This window comes from Vidua chalybeata, chromosome 26, assembly GCF_026979565.1.
Source record: "Vidua chalybeata isolate OUT-0048 chromosome 26, bVidCha1 merged haplotype, whole genome shotgun sequence".
NCBI lineage: Eukaryota > Metazoa > Chordata > Aves > Passeriformes > Viduidae > Vidua > Vidua chalybeata.
Window position 1 is genome coordinate 3,335,673 of NC_071555.1, and position 21,861 is coordinate 3,357,533.

General features: G+C 57.9%; 4 protein-coding genes across 5 annotated transcripts; all 4 read left to right on the forward strand.

Annotated features, from left to right (window-relative positions):
- Positions 1-2,500: 2,500 nt before the first annotated feature.
- On the forward strand, positions 2,501-5,588 carry LOC128800267 (membrane primary amine oxidase-like). Its single transcript, XM_053965374.1, has 2 exons — positions 2,501-3,572; positions 3,705-5,588. The coding sequence occupies exons 1-2, from the start codon at positions 2,739-2,741 to the stop codon at positions 4,398-4,400; spliced, it is 1,530 nt and encodes a 509-aa protein (XP_053821349.1). The 5' UTR covers positions 2,501-2,738; the 3' UTR covers positions 4,401-5,588.
- Positions 5,589-5,659: 71 nt separating this feature from the next.
- On the forward strand, positions 5,660-11,257 carry LOC128800263 (membrane primary amine oxidase-like). 2 transcript variants are annotated; one of them, XM_053965356.1, is made up of 5 exons: positions 5,660-7,543; positions 7,676-8,276; positions 9,259-9,544; positions 9,760-9,889; positions 10,441-11,257. In XM_053965356.1, exons 1-5 carry the CDS (start codon positions 6,707-6,709, stop codon positions 10,723-10,725), a joined length of 2,139 nt encoding a protein of 712 aa, XP_053821331.1. In that variant the 5' UTR covers positions 5,660-6,706; the 3' UTR covers positions 10,726-11,257. The 2 variants fall into 2 exon arrangements, with proteins under 2 accessions (XP_053821331.1, XP_053821330.1); XM_053965355.1 differs by having other exon boundaries at positions 5,660-8,276.
- Positions 11,258-11,961: 704 nt separating this feature from the next.
- Positions 11,962-17,968, forward strand: LOC128800262 (membrane primary amine oxidase-like). The gene is made up of 4 exons (XM_053965354.1): positions 11,962-13,610; positions 13,697-13,982; positions 14,674-14,803; positions 14,966-17,968. The coding sequence occupies exons 1-4, from the start codon at positions 12,041-12,043 to the stop codon at positions 15,266-15,268; spliced, it is 2,289 nt and encodes a 762-aa protein (XP_053821329.1). The 5' UTR covers positions 11,962-12,040; the 3' UTR covers positions 15,269-17,968.
- Positions 17,969-18,941: 973 nt separating this feature from the next.
- G6PC1 (glucose-6-phosphatase catalytic subunit 1) lies at positions 18,942-21,840 on the forward strand. The gene is made up of 5 exons (XM_053965392.1): positions 18,942-19,229; positions 19,734-19,843; positions 20,151-20,259; positions 20,477-20,592; positions 20,691-21,840. The coding sequence occupies exons 1-5, from the start codon at positions 19,000-19,002 to the stop codon at positions 21,200-21,202; spliced, it is 1,077 nt and encodes a 358-aa protein (XP_053821367.1). The 5' UTR covers positions 18,942-18,999; the 3' UTR covers positions 21,203-21,840.
- Positions 21,841-21,861: the final 21 nt, after the last annotated feature.

Sequence of the window (21,861 nt, forward strand, 5' to 3'; positions counted from 1 at the left end):
ATGGGCTGATCACACTGGGGACTGGCATGTGGGAAGCAGTACGTGCACTGGCAGGTCACAAACAAGTTACGCTGCTGTTACGGAGACGTGCAATTTCTTTAATTCTAGGTTAGCTTTAAGCTGCTGCAGGCTCCTTTTGGAGAGGGTACATGAACAATTCCATGGTGTGTGTGGCCCCCAAAGATCCCTCATTGCTTTTCAGCAGGCAGCTATTGACACAGGTTCTGGCTCTGCAGACTTAGTTAATTACTCTGCTTCCTGAAATTCCTGCTGCAAGATGAAGGTGGATTTAGGGCTGTTTTGCTTATTCTGAAACAGAGCTCTAAACCAGAGCTAGAAAAGTCCAGCAGAAACAGACAGTACTAAAAAACTTGGTGTCAGACAAGGCCTCCATGGCACAGACTCTGCAGTGGGGCAGAGGCAGTGCAGAGAGCTGCCGTCCTTATCCAGCAGCCCTGGGGTGTGTGCTGTGGTTGGTTTGTCATGGGGATGTCAGTACAGATTAGGGTTTCTCCTTCTTTCCAAGCCCCCAACATGCAGAGAGCCAGGAGTGTTCCCACAATCTATTTCTGGATCTCTCTCAGCCCAGCTGCAGGGTTGAGTTGTGATTTGTGGGGCAGGAAGGCCTGTGGAGTTTTCCTAAACTACTGCTGTGCTGCTTGGAAAGGGCCCTTCTGTAATTGCAGCCTGTGCCGTGGCTTTCAGGAACTGGAGATGCAAACCCAAGGGGCAAAGTCAAACCTGAACGATCTCTTTGTGTGCTTCTCAAAGGAAAGGTCCACACGAGCTTTGTTGTGCAGCCATGGAGGTTCTGCTGCAGTCTCACCTTGGCTGTGCTGGTGTGTGTGGCAGCAGAAACACTTGTCCCATTCCTGGGAGGCAGCAGGCATGTCCTGGCTGTACTCCAGACCTGACCCAGGACAGCAGTGCTGCTGCTCTGTGCTCCAAACCTGGACCAGGACAGCAGTGCTGCTGTTGTGTGCTCTGTGTGAAATGGGCACCATATTCCAGGCCAAAACCAAAAGGGAATTTTTCTTCCAAGCCTAACCCCAGGTAATCCTTGAAGCCTCACTGACTTCATGGATTGAAAGACTGACTTAGAAATCAGTGCTGCTTTGCCTTGTTTGGGATTACTCAGAGGCATTTGATTCTGCTGCTGGGAGCTGATGAGAGCAGGTACTTCTGCCACCTATGGCTGCTGTGTCCCATGCAGCCATGGCTCTGTGCTCTGTTCTGTGTGCTGTCCCTGCCCATTGCTGTGTCCGTGCTGCAGTGAGCCCCTTTGCTGGCACTGTGACTGTGGCAAGCGAGTGCTCTGGCTCTGAGGCTCTCCTGGCGTGTTGGCAGGCGAGGCAGAGCCCTGTGTGCTGGCACAGAGAGGACGAGTGTGTCCCTGGCCTCACAGCTGCAGCCTGCCCTGAAGAAGGCTGAGGCTGCCAGTGGTGGTGAGGATAATGGAGTGTGTCCCACGGCTACGTGGCCTTCTGCCTCCCAGCGTGGTGTCTGAGCACAGGGGAGCAGAGAGGGGCTGAGCCCCAGGCAGGATCTGCTGCAGAGGAAGAACCAGGGGTGGTGGGCGCTGTCTCCCATCAGGAAACTGATGCAAGGAGAGGAGAAGAGGAGGGTGAGGTGAGGTGAGGTGAGGTGAGGCTGGCAGCAGGAGTGGAAATATTGGGTTGAATCTCCAGCCCTGGTTCTCTTGGAAGCCTTGTTCTACTCAGCACCAGCTCCGGGACTGTAGCCAAGGTGGTGCGTCTTGTCTACCCCAAGCATCTGCTGCGTGGCAGGAGGGAGCACCAAGTCCTTCTGGCTGCCTTGCTCTGCCAGTGCCTGTGAGCAGCACTGCGAGGCCAGCAGGGACTGTCCTTGGGGTGGCAGAGAGCAGCTGTGGCTGCCCAGCCTGGGCACTGTGGCTTGGCAGCACTGATAGTGGGCACTGCCCTCGGTTGCTGCCAGGTGCAGGTTCAGGGTACTGTCCTTGAGGGAACCTCTTGGCAGCTGCACCTCAGTTTGTCTGTGAATTGGAGGCAGAGACAAAGGCTGGATGATCCTGTGGCAGTGCAGTGGATTAATTGACTCAGAGCTGTTCTGAGGTGCAAACTAAGAGCTGTTTGTTCACAGCACGTTGGGGCCTGATTCTCATCCTGAACTACATCTCCATCCCTGCCAATGTTTTTCTACTGCTACACAGAAGGATGTGTTTTCAGCAAAGGCTTCCATGTGGAAGACTGAAAAAAAATTAAATAAAAATCAACTCCAAGCTTGGAATGGTATTGCCAGGGAGAATGTTTACAAGGAAGCAGCCTGATAAACAAGGAAAATCGGTGAGTTGTAAAGAGGTGAAACTGTACAGTGTGGCAACAATTCCCAGCTTGTCAGAGCCTCACAGTGGTCACAGCCACCTCAGGCTGACTGCAGAATCTCCGTTTTTACAGGCAGCCTCAGGAAAGCAGGCTGGACTGAGAAAGTAACGGAATTATGTGGAACTTGTCTGAGTCACTGACCCTACATCTCCACAAATTCTTTCAGGGCACTGCCGTGAAGGAGGACAGAAGAGGCTGCAGCTGAGAGGCGATCTGCCCTTTCTGGTCACCAAGGGTTTCAGATCTCCTCCCCTAGCCTCTCCCAGTCTTTTGTACTTTCTGTGCTAATCCATCCAGTGCAGCATACACTGACAGAGGCAGGAGCTGGAGAGCCTGCTCTGAAAACCTCTGAATGCTGCTGGACCAGCCGCAGGCATGAACTTGAAAACTGTGCTCATCATCCTTGGTCTGGCGTTAGCCACGATCTTCACCTTGGTCTGTGTGTTGCTGACCAGAGAAAGGACCCCCAGAAGCTGCCAGCACCTGCCCCCAGAGCAGGAGAACACTGAGGATGGCCAGAGCCTGGTGTTTGCTGACCTGACACCTGAGGAGATGTCCCAGGTGGTGGGGTACCTGCAGGGACACCTCGGGGTGCCGCTGGTGGACGCCTCCCGTGCCAAACCCTCGGACAACTGCATCGCCTCCGTGGATCTGCAGGTCCCCGGCAAGGCAGAGGTGCTGCGGTTCCTGGACGGCGGGGGGGCTCGTCCCCCCCGGGAGGCTCTGGCTGTGCTGTACTTTGGGAAGCAGCCAGAGCCCAACATCACCGAGTACGTGGTGGGGCCGCTGCCGAGGCCAGCGTACCACCGAGACGTGACGGTGCAGAAGTACGGGGGGAAGGTGCCCTACCACCGCAGACCAACGCTGGCTGTTGAATACAAGCAGATCGGAGGTTTTCTGAAGAGCCAAGTGTTCCCCTCAGCTCCAGCTTTCATGCAACAAGTTATGGAGTATGATGGAACCAATCTTGCAGTTGTGACAGCTGCTCCCCGTGGATTCCAGTCTGGAGATCGTGTCACCTGGTTTGTCCTGTTTCAGAACGTGAGTGGGTTCTTTGTGCACCCGGTGGGGCTGGAGGTGCTGGTGGACCACAGCAGCCTGGACATCTCGCAGTGGGCGGTGAGCAGGGTGTTCTACAACGGGCAGTACTACAGGGACATGGTGCAGCTGGAGAGCGCCTACGTGCAGGGTCGGATCAGCGTGGAGAAGGTGAGGAAGGTGCCGTGGGACGGGGACTTCTCATCCATGAGGCCTCGAGCGCCTGCGGCCGCGCAGTTCCCGGTGCAGTTTGAGCCGCAGGGTCCCCGCTACAGCGTCAGGAACAACCATGTGCTGTTCCAGGGCTGGAGCTTTGCCTTTGGGATGAGCGTGAGCACAGGCCTGCGGCTGTTTGACATCCGACACAAGGGGGAGAGGGTTGCCTATGAGATCGGCGTGCAGGAGGCGCTGTCCGTGTACGGCTCCAACTGCCCGGGAGGGATGTCCACGCGCTACATGGACGGCAGCTTTGGCCTGGGGCGCTACACCTCCCCCCTGGTGCGAGGGCTGGACTGCCCCTACCTGGCCACCTACGTGGACACACACGCTCTGTCTGACAGCCTGAGGCCCGAGAAGAGGAAGGCTTCGCTCTGCATCTTTGAGCAGAACCTGGGCTCCCCTCTGAGGCGCCACTACTCCAACTTGCAGTCGCTCTACTACGGGGGGCTGGTCAACTCCGCTCTGGTCATTCGGTCCATTGCCACCGTGGGCAACTACGACTACGTGTGGGACTTCATCTTCTACCAGAACGGGGCCCTGGAGGGCAAGGTGCAGGCCACGGGGTACCCAAGCTCATCCTTTCTCCATGGGGATGGCCTGAGATACGGCAATAGGCTTTGGGAGCACACCCTGGGTACGATACACACCCATTTTGTCAACTATAAGGTGGACTTGGACGTGGGAGGTAGGTCTGGATCTCCTTTTAACGTCTGCCATTGTTCGGATAAGCCCCAGAGCTTTGAGGTTTGCCTCCTTGTCCTTACAGTCCCTAATAACTGACATCCCAACTCTGCTTCTTTATTCTCCTAACCTCTTCTTTCATTGCAAAATTATTTTTCGCTATATAAAACAGTCTGTCAAGGTCATAGAGTGGAAGGCAGTGGGAATTTCTGGGAGTTCTGTGTTCAGCTCAGGGAAAGTATGAAAGGTAGCAGCTGAAAAATGTTTGTGTTTCCTTGAGGCCTCACGTCTGGCATGGTGTGTGTTGCTATAGGCATGGGCGGGCAGACAGGGAGTTGGCCCTGTCTGAGCACAGACAGAGTGAGCCTGCTTTTGCAGGGCCTGGTCCTGCTCCTGGCACTCCTTCTCCCTTGGGAAAATCCTCCTAGTGTCTCACTGCCCCATGTAAAGAAGGGCAGCTGTCCTGGTGCTCCGTGGGGCTGGGCTCCTGCAGATCTCTCCCCTTTTTCTCTTGGGGACACACTTGGGCATTGGATCCTGAGTTGAGAAGCCGCTACAGTGACCCAGCGAGTTCCTGTAGTGAAGTCACAGTCTGGCACTGGATGTCTGCAGAGCGTTATTGGAGCCCAGGAGCAGCCCCCTGCTCACCGTGAAGTGCTGGCAGCCACCCTGGAAGTGCAGGGATGCTCAGCCTCAGGGGCACCTCTGAGTCCCCCGGAAGGCGATGGCAGCACCTGCAGTCTGGGGACAGTGGGGCCACACACGGTGCCTGTTATTGAAAACTGCCTCTATAAAACGCAGAGGGAAAATGTTTTACATCTGCACGGGACCAAAGAGGTCGCTGGAGGGCAGTGGCTACGTCTGAACCAGCCCAAAGAAAAACACAGCCCCAGGGATCCCGGCTGCCTCCTGGACTGTGGAAAGTAACTTCAGGGCTATGTTGGTCAAGCTGCAGCTAACCCCAGAGCAAGAATTTGGTCCCAGCATGTGTCCTCCTGTGATACAGGGGTTTGTGTGGCCTTGAAAGGTTGCTGCTGCTGTTGTTACGGTCAAAATCAGGGCTGATGCTGGTTCCCTCCTGCAAGCAAGGCTCGAGAATGTGCTAAAATACAGTTCCTGTTTGGGGCAAGGCCCCTTTCTGTGACTTCAGTGTCCCTCTGCTTACAGATCCTGAGCCCTGGCTGCTGTAAAGCACTCTGGAGCAGAGCTGTGTAAATCTCAGCCTTGTTCCCTGCGGTGACAGGGGAGCCGTGCTCAGGCAGGAGGGCTCGGGGCCGTGCAGGGAGCTCGGGCAGCTCCCACAGGAGCCGCTGGCTCAGCTGTGCCACAGCCAAAGTGGGTCATTGCCCACACAGGTTCTTGGATCCTGATCTGAGGCTGCTGTGGGGCTTGCAGGGAAAAGGGGCAATTATTGCCTAGTTGGACGTGAGAAGGAAATCCTAATTCGTGAATTAACACAAATGCAAATGGAGTAAATTGCAGCAGTGCTGTGGTGGTTCTGGCCCCTCCTGCCTGTGCCTCAGATTCTCCCCAGCAGGAGAGCCCTGATCTCCAAAAATCCACCCTGTTTGGTGGGCCCTGATCTCTAAAAATCCATCCTTGCTGTCCGTGTGTGTTGCTGCCTTGCGTGGGACCAGGAGCCATGGGGGAGCCTTGCAGGGGCTGGTGGCCCTGCGGGAGCAGCTGCCTCGCAGCATTTCTGTCCAGGGCAGCTCTTGTGCAAAGATCACCTCTGCTGGAATGGGACAGGAGTGGTTCAGCAAGTGCTGCCCTTTCTCACCACGGAGCTGCCTCTGGTCTGCCCACAGCCAGAACCAGGCTGGAGCTGCCAGGTCCCTTCCTTCAGGGCTGGGAAGGGCTTGGAGGCAACAGAGAATGGTGACAGGAAGAACTGGCATGTAGAGATGCTGGAGCCAGCAGGTCTCAGGCTGTGCCAGCATGGACTGGTCCCTCAGGGCAGTGGGGCTGGTCTGGGGGCAGTGGGTCCAGAAGGACCAGGCTGGCTGAGCCTTCTCCGTGGCATCACCATGATCCAAGAGGAGAGAGAGGTGGAGCATCCTGGGAGACAGTGAAAGAAACAAATGCCCCTAGGACAGATGAGACTAGGGCTCTTTGTGGTGTCACCCTGCAGCAGAGAAACCCATCAGTAGCTTGGTGAGTGAGCCAGGCACTGGCTCCCAGGCTGGCTCCTTTGGTGCATCTGGGGCGGGGAGGAAACAAGCCGAACTGGCTGGGACCTGTGATCTCCTCTCAGAAACCCATGGGACCTACAAGTTCCCTCCCCACCTCACAAGCGTTGCCATTACGCCCACAGTTGCAAATGAATAAAGAGCCTGGTCTGCAGGTGAGGGACGTGCTCTGGATCCTTCAGCAACGCTGCATGTGCTGCCACTGCACTCGGCGTGATGAACCCCAGACTTCCCTACGTTCTCCTGGCTGGGGCTGCAGTGATAATCTTCATTCTCTCCTGCATGCTGCTGAGCAGGGGTGGGCGATCGCCCAGCTGTGAATCCCAGCCCAGCGTTGTGGAGAAGACAGGATCCATGAGCCAGAGCCTGGTGTTTGCTGACCTGACACCTGAGGAGATGTCCCAGGTGGTGGGGTACCTGCAGGGACACCTCGGGGTGCCGCTGGTGGACGCCTCCCGTGCCAAACCCTCGGACAACTGCATCGCCTCCGTGGATCTGCAGGTCCCCGGCAAGGCAGAGGTGCTGCGGTTCCTGGACGGCGGGGGGGCTCGTCCCCCCCGGGAGGCTCTGGCTGTGCTGTACTTTGGGAAGCAGCCAGAGCCCAACATCACCGAGTACGTGGTGGGGCCGCTGCCGAGGCCAGCGTACCACCGAGACGTGACGGTGCAGAAGTACGGGGGGAAGGTGCCCTACCACCGCAGACCGATGCTGCGCGGTGAGTACGAGCAGCTGCGAGTGTTCCTGGAGACGAAGGCGTTTGCTGCAGCACCGACCTTCCTGCAAGAAGTCCTTGAGTACGACGGAACCAATGTGGCATTTCAGAGCACAGTCCCTCATGGATTCCAGTCTGGAGATCGTGCCACCTGGTTTGTCCTGTTTCAGAACGTGAGTGGGTTCTTTGTGCACCCGGTGGGGCTGGAGGTGCTGGTGGACCACAGCAGCCTGGACATCTCGCAGTGGGCGGTGAGCAGGGTGTTCTACAACGGGCAGTACTACAGGGACATGGTGCAGCTGGAGAGCGCCTACGTGCAGGGTCGGATCAGCGTGGAGAAGGTGAGGAAGGTGCCGTGGGACGGGGACTTCTCGTCCATGAAGCCTCGAGCGCCTGCGGCCGCGCAGTTCCCGGTGCAGTTTGAGCCGCAGGGTCCCCGCTACAGCGTCAGGAACAACCATGTGCTGTTCCAGGGCTGGAGCTTTGCCTTTGGGATGAGCGTGAGCACAGGCCTGCGGCTGTTTGACATCCGACACAAGGGGGAGAGGGTTGCCTATGAGATCGGCGTGCAGGAGGCGCTGTCCGTGTACGGCTCCAACTGCCCGGGAGGGATGTCCACGCGCTACATGGACGGCAGCTTTGGCCTGGGGCGCTACACCTCCCCCCTGGTGCGAGGGCTGGACTGCCCCTACCTGGCCACCTACGTGGACACACACGCTCTGTCTGACAGCCTGAGGCCCGAGAAGAGGAAGGCTTCGCTCTGCATCTTTGAGCAGAACCTGGGCTCCCCTCTGAGGCGCCACTACTCCAACTTGCAGTCGCTCTACTACGGGGGGCTGGTCAACTCCGCTCTGGTCATTCGGTCCATTGCCACCGTGGGCAACTACGACTACGTGTGGGACTTCATCTTCTACCAGAACGGGGCCCTGGAGGGCAAGGTGCAGGCCACGGGGTACCCAAGCTCATCCTTTCTCCATGGGGATGGCCTGAGATACGGCAATAGGCTTTGGGAGCACACCCTGGGTACGATACACACCCATTTTGTCAACTATAAGGTGGACTTGGACGTGGGAGGTAGGTCTGGCTCTTGTCTCTCCTATTTAAAAAGTACTCTCCAAATACTTTTAGACTCAAAGTACTTTACTTTTTTGGTGGTTATACAGGTTTTCCTTTCCACTTGTGGGGCAGGGTGATGTGCTTGCAGTGGGGCGGTGGCAAAACTGCAGGAACAGGGAGAAGGCAGATGAAATCAGACTGTCACTGTTTATGCTGCCCGGGGAGGTGTGGGCTTAGAAGTTTTGTTCATGTGAGAAAAAGAAAGGAAATCAGCTCAGCCATGTATGGATCTTCTGTGGGGCTCAAAGCTTCACAGATGGCCACAGGTTCAGCTCTGAAATGGCTTTTATGAAAGCTGAGAACTCACGTGTTAAAGGAACAGAACACAGAGGGGCTTCGTGGTGGGACAGGCAGGAGGTGCTGAGCAATAAGCCCTCTGCCAGACCTGCACAGGCACTGGCCATCAAAGGCTCTCAGCAGCCTTTTGCCACCTTGTCCCCAGACTGATTTGATCCCATGCTACTCCTATTGCTCCAAACCTTGGGCCCATGTCTCTTCTTTGTGGCAGGGCCTGAGAACAGCACAACACTGCTCTTGTCTGTGATGTGCAAATGTGTGCAGCACCCGGGCTGCTCCAGGTGCCTCACCGTGCAGGATGAGCAGAACAAAGCTCGTGCTCCAGTTAATTAGACTATGCCTGCATGGGAGACAAACCTGTTCTCCTGCCCTGGGGTGAGGCTCATCCCTTGTCCCCTCTCGCCTCTCATAGCATCTGCTGTGGAGTGGTGCTGCCCAGCTTGGACAAGTGTCCAGCCATAGATCTACACATGGGCTGTTGTGATGGCATGTGGAGCTGCAGAGGAGCAACTGCTCCTGGACAGGGTCGGTGCTCAGAGCCCAGGGTGCAGGGAGGAAGAACAGGGGGAGCAGGCACTCTGATGTCCTTGGGGAACAGGGCACTGTGGGGACTCTCCTCAGTGACTTTGTTTTGGCTTCGCAGGGGTGAAAAACTCCCTCGTGGCCCATGACATGGCATTTGAGATGGCACGGGCTCCCTGGAGCCCAGAGCAGCAGATAGAGCGGCCACGACTCACCAAGAAAGTCCTGGACACAGAAGACCAGGCTGCCTTCCGACTGCAGTCCAAGATGCCCAGATACATCTACTTCGCTGCCAACAGCAAAAACAAGTGGGGCCACCAGCGCGGTTACAGGATCCAGATCAGCAGTTTTGCAGGGGACCACATCCCTGAGGCCAGTTCCATGGAGAGGGCCATCAGCTGGGCAAGGTCAGGCTGTTCTGGCTGGCATGGCAGGTTCTCAGAGACCCCCTCAGCCCTGCCAGCTGGGAAGGCATTGCTGGATGTCCTTTGATGGGAGGCAAAGGGAAGCACTCTTCGGGCTTGCTCCATCCGAGCAGGCCTGTGCTCTGCAGACTTTCAGGAGTTGATTTAGCTCTGCCCTGCCTCGGGGGGGCTGCTCCCCTCTCTTTTCTTGTCCTCAGGTACCAGCTGGCCGTCACCCGGCGGAAGGAGGAGGAGCCCACCAGCACCAGCATCTACAACCAGAATGACCCCTGGACACCCACTGTGGCCTTTGCTGACTTCATCAACAACGAGACCATCACCAACGAGGTAAGCTGGGGTCCCTGGGATGGAATGTGACACCCAGCCCAGGCTCAACAGGAGCCCCAAGGAGCAGAGAGACTCCAGCACCAGCCCTGGGACAATGGGCCCAGATTTGAGAGCAGCAGCCCAGAGGAAAGAGGAAAGTGGGTTTGAGCATCCCCTTCTCTGTGTGTCTGCTTGGTACTTTGGTCAGAGAACATAGAGAGTGTGTGCAGAGCAGAGAGCAGAAGCTTGAGTGGAGAATTTCTCTATTTCAGTGGAGAAATGCTGGCAAAATGTCACAAAAATCTTTGTGAGGCCAGAGTGAGGCCATGGAGGTCAAGGCAAAGGCCCTTCCACTGGGTGGATATCTGCAGTCATGGCTGTGGCAGGTCTTTGGGGAAAAGAGGAGCTCTTTCCCAGGAGAGGGGGGCTTGGTGTGTGGGAATGCAGCCGGCTTGTGCCCATTGAGGTCCTCCTCCTTCTCTTCTGTCACTCCCCACTGCCCCACGTGTATTTTGGTCACTGCTGCTGCAACTTCTGAAGTAACCCTGGGCTTGTGGCTCTTCCCTGCCTAGGACCTCGTTGCCTGGATAACTGCTGGCTTCCTTCACATTCCACACTCTGAGGATATTCCCAACACTGTGACCGTGGGAAACTCGGTTGGTTTTCTCCTGAGGCCCTACAACTACTATGACCTGGACCCCTCTATATACTCCAATGATGGTGTGTTTTTCACCAGCGAGCAGGACTTTACAGCATGTGAAATCAACCCTCTTGCCTGCTTGCCCAAAACTGCCTCTTGTCTGCCAAACTTCCCCCCATTCACCTATGATGGTTTTCGAAACATGAGCAGGCTTTAATGCTACAGGATGGTGAGGAGATGTGGTCAGAGACACCAGGCTGACCGCTCTGTCTCAAATTTCCAGCTTTTTAGTGAAGTTGTCTACATTTTCAGTTGCCCAGTGACTTCACGTTTTATCATGGCTTTTGAAATAGTGCTCTCGAAAAGGGAAACATGATTTTCCTAGTATGATGTGAGATGGAAGTCTCTGTTATCTGTTAATTCCTGAATTTGAGTTTATCACCAGAGGAAAGTCAGGAGAGAATCCTGTTCCTCTGCTGTAGAAGCAAGTGCTGTGTAGTGCATATCTCAGGTTAAAATAATGAAAATGGTGCTGGTCCAATGCTCTCAAGTGTCTCTTTCTTACAACTTACAGCAGCATCTCCTGGGGGGTGATGCTGGCTTCTGCCATGTTCCCTGTGCCCACAAAGCAGCCCAGCAGCGTGGCTCTGGGTCTTGTCAGGGCACAGGGATGTCCAGCTGGAGGGCAGAATGGACAAGCTGGGGTGGAGGTGGGCACTGGCACCAAGCCCTGTGGCTGTTGAGGGGAGGCTTGTCATGGCTGGGTCATGGCCAGGACTGTGTGGGTTGTGGCTCTCAGGCCCTCAGTGCCGGACACAAGGGGGGATCTAAACAGGACCTTGCAGGAAGGGCTCTCATTGCTGCCACTGCCTGTTTGCCAGGATGCTGGCTGGGCTCTGGTGCCCCTGTTCCCCTCCTCACAGCCCCATCAGTGCTAGGCTGTAACTCAGGATCAGTGGGCACCTTTGCAAGGTGACAAACAGCTGTCCCCTCTCTGCCGGCTGTAGGACCATGGGGATGTTGGCATCAGCAGTCAGTGCTGCTTGGTGATGGCAGGGCTGTGTCAGGATGGGGCAGTGGTGCTGTGTTTAGCACTGCTCTGCACAGGGAAGGTTTCTCTCTACAGCCACTGCTGCCTGCCCAGCATCTGCGGGGTTAAGAGAAGGAGGAGAAGGGAGAATGTGCTTATTTCCCCTACGTGACTGGATCCATCCACTCCAAGCTCTGGGAGTAGGATCTGGGACCAGAGGGGAAGGACAGATGTACAGACATTGAGTTTACTTAAAATTATGGCCCTCTAGGGAAGCAGAGCAAAGTTGCCTTTTATAGTTCCCAGCAAATCCTGACAGTGTGTGAGAACAGCCCCTTGCACCCTCCCTGCGAGTAGCTCTGGGCTGTTCCCTGCTGAGGAAACAGGGGAGGAAAATAAACCCGAGCCAACCCAGCCCCTTGTTCTAGTGAGTGGCTGGGAGGATTCCACAGCTGGAAACGTGTCCTGCCAGACTGCGGGAGCGCTCAGTGCCCCAGCAGGCATGAGCCTGAAAACCGTGCTCGTCCTCCTTGGTCTGGCATTAGCCACGATCTTCGCCTTGGTCTGTGTGTTGCTGACCAGAGAAAGGACCCCCAGAAGCTGCCAGCACCTGCCCCCAGAGCAGGAGAACACTGAGGATGGCCAGAGCCTGGTGTTTGCTGACCTGACACCTGAGGAGATGTCCCAGGTGGTGGGGTACCTGCAGGGACACCTCGGGGTGCCGCTGGTGGACGCCTCCCGTGCCAAACCCTCGGACAACTGCATCGCCTCCGTGGATCTGCAGGTCCCCGGCAAGGCAGAGGTGCTGCGGTTCCTGGACAGCGGGGGGGCTCGTCCCCCCCGGGAGGCTCTGGCTGTGCTGTACTTTGGGAAGCAGCCAGAGCCCAACATCACCGAGTACGTGGTGGGGCCGCTGCCGAGGCCAGCGTACCACCGAGACGTGACGGTGCAGAAGTACGGGGGGAAGGTGCCCTACCACCGCAGACCCGTCACTGGCAAGGAGTACGCGGATATCAACGCCCTCATTCAGAGGGAGCTGAAAAAGGCGCCGCGCTTCCTCGCTGCATGCTGCGAGTCTGACGGGACCAACCTGGTCACCCTCACCACAGCCCCGCGGGGCTTCAAGACCGGTGACCGCGTGACCTGGTTTGTCCTTTTCCACAATGTGGCTGGCACCGGCTACTACCTGTCCCCAGTGGGGCTGGAGGTGCTGGTGGACCACGGGGACCTCCACGTCTCCCGGTGGCAGCTGCACAAAGTCTTCTACAGCGGCCGGTACTTTGCCGGCACAGGGGATCTGGAACGGGAGTTTGTGGCCGGTGCGCTGGAGGTTGTCAGACTCAAGCAGCCGCGGGCTGATGCAGTGCTGGGCTCAATGAAGCCCCGGCGCCCGCCCGGGTCCCCGGGCCCGCTGCAGTTTGAGCCGCAGGGTCCCCGCTACAGCGTCAGGAACAACCGCATCACCTTCCAGGACTGGAGCATCGCCTTCGGCATGAGCCCCAACACTGGCCCGCGCCTCTTTGACATCAGGTACCGTGGGGAGAGGATTGTCTATGAGCTGAGTCTCCAGGAAGCCTTAGCCCTGTACAGCTCCAACTGCCCTGGGGGCATGTCCACCCGCTACCTGGACGGCAGCTTTGGCATCGGCAGGTTTGCCTATGAGCTGCTCCAGGGCCTGGACTGCCCCTACACAGCGACCTACGTGGACCGGCACTACCTGGCAGAGACAGATACTCCCAAAACCAACCAAAACTCACTCTGCATTTTTGAGCATGACTCTGCCCTCCCTCTGAGGCGCCACTTCTCCGACTCACAGTCCTTCTACTACGGCGGGCTGCGGAAAAACACGCTGGTCATCCGTACCATCTCCACGCTCATTAACTATGACTACGTCTGGGACTTCATGTTCCATGCCAGCGGGGCCGTGGAGGTCCGGGTGCACGCCACTGGCTACATCAGCTCCTCCTTCTTCCACGGCCGAGGCATTGACTATGGCAACAGGGTTGGGCCCCACACGCTGGGGACGATGCACCTCCACCACATCCACTACAAGGTGGACCTGGATGTTGACGGTAGGTCTGGCCACCTTTGTGCACGGCTGTGGTTTACTGTGGCCTGGGGTGCAGAGCTTGAGAGGGTTTTCTCTTCTGTTTCACAGGGCAGCTGAACTCCCTGGAGACCCAGGATATGGAGTACGAGTTTGTCAAAGATCCCTGGAGCACACAGAATACCATTGAGCGGCCATACCTCCGCAGGGAAAGGCTGGAGAGGGAGGATGAGGCAGCATTCCCCCTCAATGTCCCCATGCCCCGCTACCTCTCCTTTGTCAGCCCCAATCCCAACAAGTGGGAGCACCCACGCAGCTACCGGATCCAGATCATCAGCTTTGCTGGGAAGCACCTGCCCACCAACAGCTCCATGGAGCGCTCCGTCAGCTGGGGCAGGTGGGTGCCAGGGCTCCAGAGCCTGAGGCCTCAGCTGCTTCTGCTCCTCGTGGAGGGAGGCTCTCAGCCCTGGGCAGGCCTGCACGAGGCTGCAGGGAAGGGTTAAACAGCAAACATGCATAGCTTTTGGCTCTGAAATTTCCTTGAGGTGTTGCTCAATAACATCTGCTAATGGTAGTTCACAGGCAGGAGTCTGAGGCCCTTGTTGTAGGGGGTTGTAGGCCCATTTGAGGGGAAGTAGGCTGCAGAATGAATTCCTAAGGGAAGCACTGGCATTGCCAGGTTGTGGTATCTTCCCAGGAGGACAGAATGCCTTTTGGAAAATGCTTGGGAAAAGCACAGACCAGTCTCACTGCCAGGGTGAACTGATGGAGCTCATGCTGGGGAAGTCTGTGTGGGGGAGAAGTAGCTGTGGCTTAAGGGAGTGCATTGGGCATTGAGTGGCAGTGTTTGCACCTGGATCCATCCATGGTTCCCAGCCATGCTGGGAAAGCCACAGGCAGTAAAGGATCCCCCACAAAGCTTGGAGATGCTGGGGCTGCTGCCCATTACTGCCCTCTTGGTCCTTTCCCTCCCCGCCCCAGGGCAGACCAGGGATGTCCAGCCCCAGTTTGGCAGTTCATCCCAGCAGGCAATGCTGGCACACCAGCTGGCTGCTGTGGACAAGCCCCTCTGCCCCCTGTGCTGGCAGGTACCAGCTGGCCGTCACCCGGCGGAAGGAGGAGGAGCCCACCAGCACCAGCATCTACAACCAGAATGACCCCTGGACGCCCACTGTGGCCTTTGCTGACTTCATCAACAACGAGACCATCACCAACGAGGTAAGCTGGGGTCCCTGGGATGGAGAGAAGCTGAACCTTGTGGGGGCCATCCTGGCTCCTGCCCTGGAGAGAAGCTGCACCCGTCCCAGAGCCAGACTGAGCAGCTGCTGGGCTGGCAGAGTCCTGCTCAGCCTGACGGATGCCTCGTTCCTCTTCTCGCAGGACTTGGTTGCCTGGATCACTGTGGGGTTCCTGCACGTCCCTCATGCTGAAGACATCCCCAACACAGTGACTGTGGGGAATGGTGTCGGCTTTTTCCTGAGGCCCTACAACTACTTCAACGAGGACCCCTCGGTGGATTCACCTGACAGTGTCTACTTCAGCAGTGAGCAGGATGTGGGGACATGTGGGGCCAATCCTCTTGCCTGCCTGTCCTCTGCTGCCACCTGTGCCCCCCGCCTGCCCCCCTTCCACTTTGGGGGCTTCCTCAACCTCAGCCTGGCACCGCCTCTTGGCGGGCTCTGATGGGCCAGGGGCTGCTGCTGGCTCTCGGGGGGGTGCTCAGAGAGGCTCTGTCCCACAGCAGGACCTGCCCTCCCCCTGCCCAGGCTGTCCTGTGCTCAGGGTCAGGTTTTGGGAGAAGCTCAGTTCTTGTTTCAGCACTGCCAAAGGAGGACCCAAAGCCTCTGGAAGACAGCCCCTGGGAGTGATTTTTAAATTTCATCCTGGATGTCACCCTGAGTACTGTGGGGTGCCCATAGCTGCTCCCCTCCTCTGGGATGGGGCATCCACCACCTGCCCATCATCGGTGCACACAGGGTGACAGTGCTGTGTGCCAAGGCTGCCCACAGCACAAAGCTGCAGCTGCCCTTGGAGCTGTGCTCCACCCGAGGTTTTGCCCACAGTGGCAGGACTGAGTGCTGTGGTGTAGTTGTGGAACAGCCTGTAGTTGCAGGATGCCCCAAACGCCCTCCCCAGCCGCGCAGCCATTGCAGCATCAAGGCCACTGGGCCCAGGCACCGCCAAGCCCTGGCTGCTGCTGCAGGGCCAGCTCTGCAGAGGGAGGGCACGGGGGCTGCCTGGGCACGCAGGTTCCCATTGCACTGGGCTCGCTGGGAGGCTGCTGGAGGAGCCCACGGCTGGGCCTCCGGATGGGCACTCCCCGGGCTGGGCTGCCCCGTGTCTGCCCTTCCCAATAAACAGGCACTTGAGTGCTTTTCCTGAACAAACTCATGGGTGCTGCTCTGTCTCCTGTGACCGGGGCTGGTGCCCAGCACGACTGAAGCTCTGTTAGGGATGGCCCTGGCTCAGCTCTGCGGGGCTCCAAGGGCCGTGGGGCCACCCCAGTGCCCGGCACAGTGCCCGGCACAGCTATGTGAATTGTCCTGGCGATGCTCCTGGACCCCGGTGCTGGCGAGAGGCTCCAGCCAGGGAATATGGAGCAAACAAGGGAGTTAATGTTTAACAGTTGTTCTGAGCTGTGTTAATCAGTTCTGGGCTTGGCTGCTGCCCAGCCTGCTCAGCCCCCCTGTGTGGGGACCCTTGATTCTACTCCCCTAGCTGCATGTGCAGCTCTGGGCTGCAGGATCCCACAGCCCACAGAGCCCTCCCCACCGTGCCAGGCTGGCATGGGGACACCAAGAAGCTTGGTGAGGCCAATGCCAGCCCTGGCCCATGGCTGCATATGCTAAACACTCACCAAAGTGTCCCTGGGGGCATGGTGGGTACCCATCCTCCCTGACCCCTCGCTGTAGTGGATGGGTCTGTCCAGAACACGCTGTGAAGGGCTTGAGCAGCCCTAATGGCTGTGGCATGTGCCCTGGGAGCCAGCTCAGCTTGCTGCAGCACATGGGACAGGTGATGGGAGGAGAGGGCAGCTCAGGCCACGGCTCAGTGTGAGGTTGCAGTGGTCCCTGGGGTGACAGCAGGGGCTGTGCCCAAAGGAGGAAGGTTGTGTCCAGCCAGCTCCCTGCCTACTGTGTGCCCACATGTGCAGTGCTGCCCAGACTCTGCTCTGACGCAGTGACCACGCTGCCACAGCCCAGCCTGGACCTTGCAGCTGTCAGGGAACATTCTGGACCAAACACGGGCACTCCACGTGGCACGTTACAGCCCCCACTGGCCAGAGCTGCATCCAGAACCTTGGGAATCACGGGCACACCGTGTCCCAGGGCCAGCTGCTGCCACTGCAGTCACACAGCTCCGGGGCTGCCAGCTGCTCCTGGGCCTGCTGTGCACAGACCCAGGGCAGAAATTGGGTTCCCCCAGGCTGGCCCCACTCCTTCCCTGGGAAGGCCAGCCAGCCCGTTTGCAGTGCACATCCCCAGCGGTGCTGCTGGCAGGGCTCACGGTGCAGGGGACGAGTGGGACCCTGAGCAATTGTCAGACCAGCCAGAGCACAGAACCCTGCATGCCCAGGCAGGTCCTGCTGCCCTGCCCTGCCCCACGTCCACACAGTGACTTTGGGGCTGGGGATTTATCCACAGGGCAGCGCATGGAGCAGCACTGGGACCGTGTGGACCCTGGCACCTCCGGCACAGTCCTGACCTCTGGCACTGCCCAAACACACTGGGGTACTGGGCTGAGCCACTCTGTCCTCTGCTGGGAGGGAGGAGGTGACTGCTTCCATCCTGCCTCCTGCCCTCTCCCCATTATGGCCCCAGTTTTCCCACAGTGACTTTTTCCTAGGGGACTGGAGTGCTAGTCCCCGTCGCCAACACTTTTTGCCCCAGTTTCCGCTGTGAAATCTCCTGTGAAGGATTTATTGCTGATAATTTCAAAATATTTTTGGAACAGAAGCCAAGTCTGTTGCATTCCTTCACGCCGGCCAAAGCCACTCTCAGTTGAAGACCCTGGAATGAGCTGTTGGAGAATTTGTTTTGCAGGAGTAATTCTGTTTCTGTGCAAACTTCTGTTTTGTTGGAATGTTTTGCAGGTCAGGAGCTCAGTCCAGAGTCTGGGACCACCTTCCTTGAGTGCAGCACGGCCAGGCTGGATAGGACATGCCTACAGCAGGGCTGAGTCTGTGGCCTTTGCCTGCTTTCCTCCCAGGCCATCCATGCCCATATCCCAGGGAGCAAGGTTTGCTGGTGTTTTGCCTGTCAGACCCCGTGGCTCCCTGGGCTCTGCATGGGCAGAGGGGCAGGATGAGGCCTGTAACTCCTGCTGTTTGTCAGCAGGACTCAGCACTGGACACAGCTCTCACAGAGACAAACAGCATAGGGCAGGGGTTCAAGGATCCTGACATGAATTTTCTCAGGAAGGAGATAAGTGATGCATTTCACTGGCTGTTGATCATTAATGCCTTGCTGTCTGCTCAGCTGTGCTGCTGCTGGCTGGGCACCCCGTGCTGCTGCCACAGGGCAGTGTCCAGGCACTAGCAGCTGTGGATGTTAAGGTTGCAGTGCCAGCACTGCTACCAGGGACAGCAGAGTGCAGCTGGGGTGGAGGGGCTGGCCATGGGCACCACAGGATGAGTTCTGTGTTTGGCTCTGTACCCACAGCTGGGGTCTGATGGGGCAGGAGGGATTAAACCAGTGGAGCAGTGCTGGGAGGAGAAGTGCAGTCCCTATTTGCAAAGGTCCTTCAGCCCCCCAGTAGAGATCAGAGGAACACGATTGGCAGCCAGGAGCATCCCAGGCCTGGCTGTCTGGGACTGCAGGGACCTCCGGGAATGGCTTTGAAAGTTTCCCATCATGCAAAGTCCTGGTTAAATTAGCCTGGCAAATGAGGAGGGGATGGGCAGTCTGCCCTCTGCTCCATGCACCCACTCCATGCTCCTGGGCATCCTCGCCATGCTCCGGTGGTGATTCACGGGGGGGATGGCAGAGAGACCAGAGCAATTGTCAGCCCTGGACATGGCAGCTCTGCAGGACTGTCACACACAGAGGGTGGCATAATGGAGCAAGGGCTGCGGGTCAGTCAGAGCAGCTGAGCTGTTGTACTGGGCAGCTGGAGGAGCCAGGGCTGCAGGATCCCTGAGCAAGGGGATGGTGAGGGGCAGGGGATGGGTGTTGGGGTTGGAGCACTGCACTCCACGTGCTCTCGAAACCTGTTTCCCCTTTTACGTAAGCTGTTCCAAACATGTTTGTTACAACCCCCTGGTGATGTACCTTTGGAAAGAGTGGTTTTGGGTCCAAAGATCAGTGCTGGGACAGTGACCTGCCTGCTGCAAACAAGACCCTGCAGAGTATAAAACCCCAGTGGCACAGTGGAGTACGGGACAGCCAGAGGCACGCCGAGGGCAGCAGAGGAGGATGGAGGCCAACATGAACCTCCTGCACGACATGGGCATCCGGACCACACACTGGCTGCAGCAGCACTTCCAGGGCTCCCAGGACTGGTTCCTCTTCATCTCTTATGCTGCTGATCTCAGGAATGCTTTTTTTGTCCTCTTCCCCATCTGGTTCCACTTCAGTGAAGCAGTGGGCATCAGGCTCATCTGGGTGGCTGTAATTGGAGACTGGCTCAACCTCGTCTTCAAGTGGTGAGTAGCCCCCAGCCAACACTCCCACCGTGTGTTGGCACACCTGGATTAATGTAGGCCTGATGGGTGCTCTCAGCCCCAGTGCTGGAGTAGAACAAAGACCAGAGCTCAGCCCCAGCTGGGCAATGACAATGGTCACACCTTCCCAAGCCATGCAGCAACAGCTCTCCCCCTGTGCTCCAAGCAGAGATGGAGCCTCCTGCAAACAGACCCTCCCATCAGCCAGGGCTGTGATGCTGAGTGGGGGGATCTTTACAGAGCCCCTCACCACAGGAGGTCATATTGACCTGCTCCCAGGAAGTTCTTGCTCTTCCCCCTCAGGGCTGGGGATGGGGACATGGACAGGCAGAGTCAGCTGTCAGAACCAAGCAATCAGCTGGGTGCTGTGTCTGTCAGGATGCCCTGGACCACTTGTGGGTCCTTTGCTTCTTCCATGTCCCAGGACAGATCTAAAGCTGCAGTTGTGCCCTGGACCTCCCCAGATCCTTTCTATTTTCTTTTCAGGATCCTCTTTGGGGAGAGACCATACTGGTGGGTCCTTGACACAGACTATTATGGCAACAACTCTGCACCAGAGATCCAGCAGTTCCCTCTCACCTGCGAGACTGGCCCCGGTAGGGTTCCCCAAGCCATGGAAGGGGCTTGCATCCAGGGGCAGGGGGTGCTTGCCCATGGTGACCTGCACACACAAGGAGGGGGGTGCTGGCCTGGCCAGGGCTGTGGCTGGCAGCCTGCAGGGAGCACATGCCCCTGGACAGCTCTGGAGAGAGGGCCCTTGCTGCTGTGCCTGCAGGGGAAGGAGGCAGAGCAGCCTCTGCAGACCTTCGCCCTTGGTGAAGCTGCGGTGGTTCGGCACAAACCCCTGCGGGTGCTCAGCTCTGGCCCATGCAGAGTCTGACCTGAGTCTCTCTTCTTGCCCAGGGAGCCCATCTGGCCATGCCATGGGTGCAGCAGGCGTGTACTATGTCATGGTGACAGCCCTCCTCTCTGCTGCTGGGGGAGAGAAGCAGTCAAGGACACTCAGATACTGGTAAGCTGTGTGCCAAAACCACCTGTGCCAGGCAGAGGCAGCTCCAGCACTGACAGGCACAGCCAAGCCCATCAAGGCACAAGGCTGTGGACTGACAGCTGGGGTCTGCATGGGGACAAGCTCAGCGACAGCCAGGCATTGTTTGGAGTACATGATGGCAGTGCCACGGGCAGTGCAAACTGGCCCTGGCACTGACATGGCCACCTGTCCCTCACAGGGCGCTGTGGACAGTGCTTTGGATTGGGTTCTGGGCAGTTCAGGTCTGTGTCTGCATGTCCCGAGTCTTCATTGCTGCTCACTTCCCCCACCAGGTGATTGCAGGGGTTTTCTCAGGTGAGTGTATCAGTCCCCCCATCCCTTTCCTACAGCAGCACTGTGCTGGACTGCAGTACCTGTGGCACTGACCAATGCTCCCACTTTGTCACTGGCAGGGATTGCTGTGGCCAAGACCTTCCAGCATGTCCGCTGCATCTACCAAGCCAGCTTCCATCGGTACCTGGGCATCACCTTCTTCCTCTTCAGCTTCACCCTGGGTTTCTACCTGCTGCTGTGGACATTCGGCGTGGACCTGCTCTGGACACTGGAGAAGGCACAGAAGTGGTGCAGCAACCCTGAGTGGGTCCACATTGACACCACCCCCTTTGCCAGCCTCCTCCGTAACCTGGGCATCCTCTTCGGGCTGGGGCTGGCCCTCAACTCCCACCTGTACAAGGAGAGCTCCCAGCTGAAGCAGAGCCAGCAGCTGCCCTTCCGCCTGGGCTGCATCGCTGCCTCCCTCCTCATCCTCCACGTCTTCGATGCCTTCAAGCCACCCTCCCACATGCAGCTGCTCTTCTACGCCCTCTCCTTCTGCAAGAGTGCGGCCGTGCCGCTGGCTACTGTCGGCCTCATCCCCTACTGCCTCTCCCAGCTCCTGGCCACGCAGGACAAAAAGGCTGCCTAAGGCAGGCAGACAGCCCAGGGGTGTCTCAGGGGCAGCTACCAGGCCCTGGGTGCACCTCAGCCACTGTTTGCTTCCCGCTGAATCTGCACAGGCTGATCCTGCACTGGGAGCAGACCACGGAGGCTGGGCTAGTGGTGCTGCTGGGTGGCTCCCACAACACGGACCCACAGTGCCAGTCACGCTGGGCTGGGGCTGGCTGATGGCACAGAGAGCCCTGCATGCCCAAGACTCCCCTGCTGTCCCTCCTGCACCCACAGGTGGGGGTCACCTGCCCAGGACCCAGCAGCAGCAGCGGGAGGTTCTGCACTCCCTTGCAGCCCATGGGGACAGGCCACCTCCACGCTGCAGAGCTGGGGACAGCACCACTGGCAGCAGGGCTCTCACCTCGGTGTGCCTGGGGTCTGCTGAAGAGGCAGCTCTGTGAAAGGAAGGGCAGACTGTGACACGGAGATCAAGTGCCAGTGTGAGGGAGCCCCAGCCCTGGGACGTTTGGTGTTCGCCTCAGTGTGATCAGTGTGGGGTGCACACACGGCCCTGTGTGTACTTGCATTACATGTCTCTGTGCACACATCACATGGGGTGGGTGGGGCTGTGCACAGGAGGTGTTTTATTAAAGCTGAAGGTTGTTTTGCTGGTGAGTTTGAGTGTCCCGCTGGCCA

Excerpts from the sequence above, each read along its gene's own strand:
- LOC128800267 (XM_053965374.1), top strand. The coding sequence starts at position 2,739 with ATGAACTTGAAAACTGTGCTCATCATCCTTGGTCTGGCGTTAGCCACG. Across the intron at positions 3,573-3,704 it reads GTCGGATCAGCGTGGAGAAG|GGCTGGAGCTTTGCCTTTGG; the intron begins GTGAGGAAGGTG and ends GTGCTGTTCCAG.
- LOC128800263 (XM_053965355.1), top strand. The coding sequence starts at position 6,707 with ATGAACCCCAGACTTCCCTACGTTCTCCTGGCTGGGGCTGCAGTGATA. Across the intron at positions 8,277-9,258 it reads GGTGGACTTGGACGTGGGAG|GGGTGAAAAACTCCCTCGTG; the intron begins GTAGGTCTGGCT and ends TTGGCTTCGCAG. Across the intron at positions 9,890-10,440 it reads ACGAGACCATCACCAACGAG|GACCTCGTTGCCTGGATAAC; the intron begins GTAAGCTGGGGT and ends TTCCCTGCCTAG.
- LOC128800262 (XM_053965354.1), top strand. The coding sequence starts at position 12,041 with ATGAGCCTGAAAACCGTGCTCGTCCTCCTTGGTCTGGCATTAGCCACG. Across the intron at positions 13,983-14,673 it reads CGCTCCGTCAGCTGGGGCAG|GTACCAGCTGGCCGTCACCC; the intron begins GTGGGTGCCAGG and ends CTGTGCTGGCAG. Across the intron at positions 14,804-14,965 it reads ACGAGACCATCACCAACGAG|GACTTGGTTGCCTGGATCAC; the intron begins GTAAGCTGGGGT and ends CTCTTCTCGCAG.
- G6PC1 (XM_053965392.1), top strand. The coding sequence starts at position 19,000 with ATGGAGGCCAACATGAACCTCCTGCACGACATGGGCATCCGGACCACA. Across the intron at positions 19,230-19,733 it reads CTCAACCTCGTCTTCAAGTG|GATCCTCTTTGGGGAGAGAC; the intron begins GTGAGTAGCCCC and ends TTTTCTTTTCAG. Across the intron at positions 19,844-20,150 it reads CACCTGCGAGACTGGCCCCG|GGAGCCCATCTGGCCATGCC; the intron begins GTAGGGTTCCCC and ends CTTCTTGCCCAG.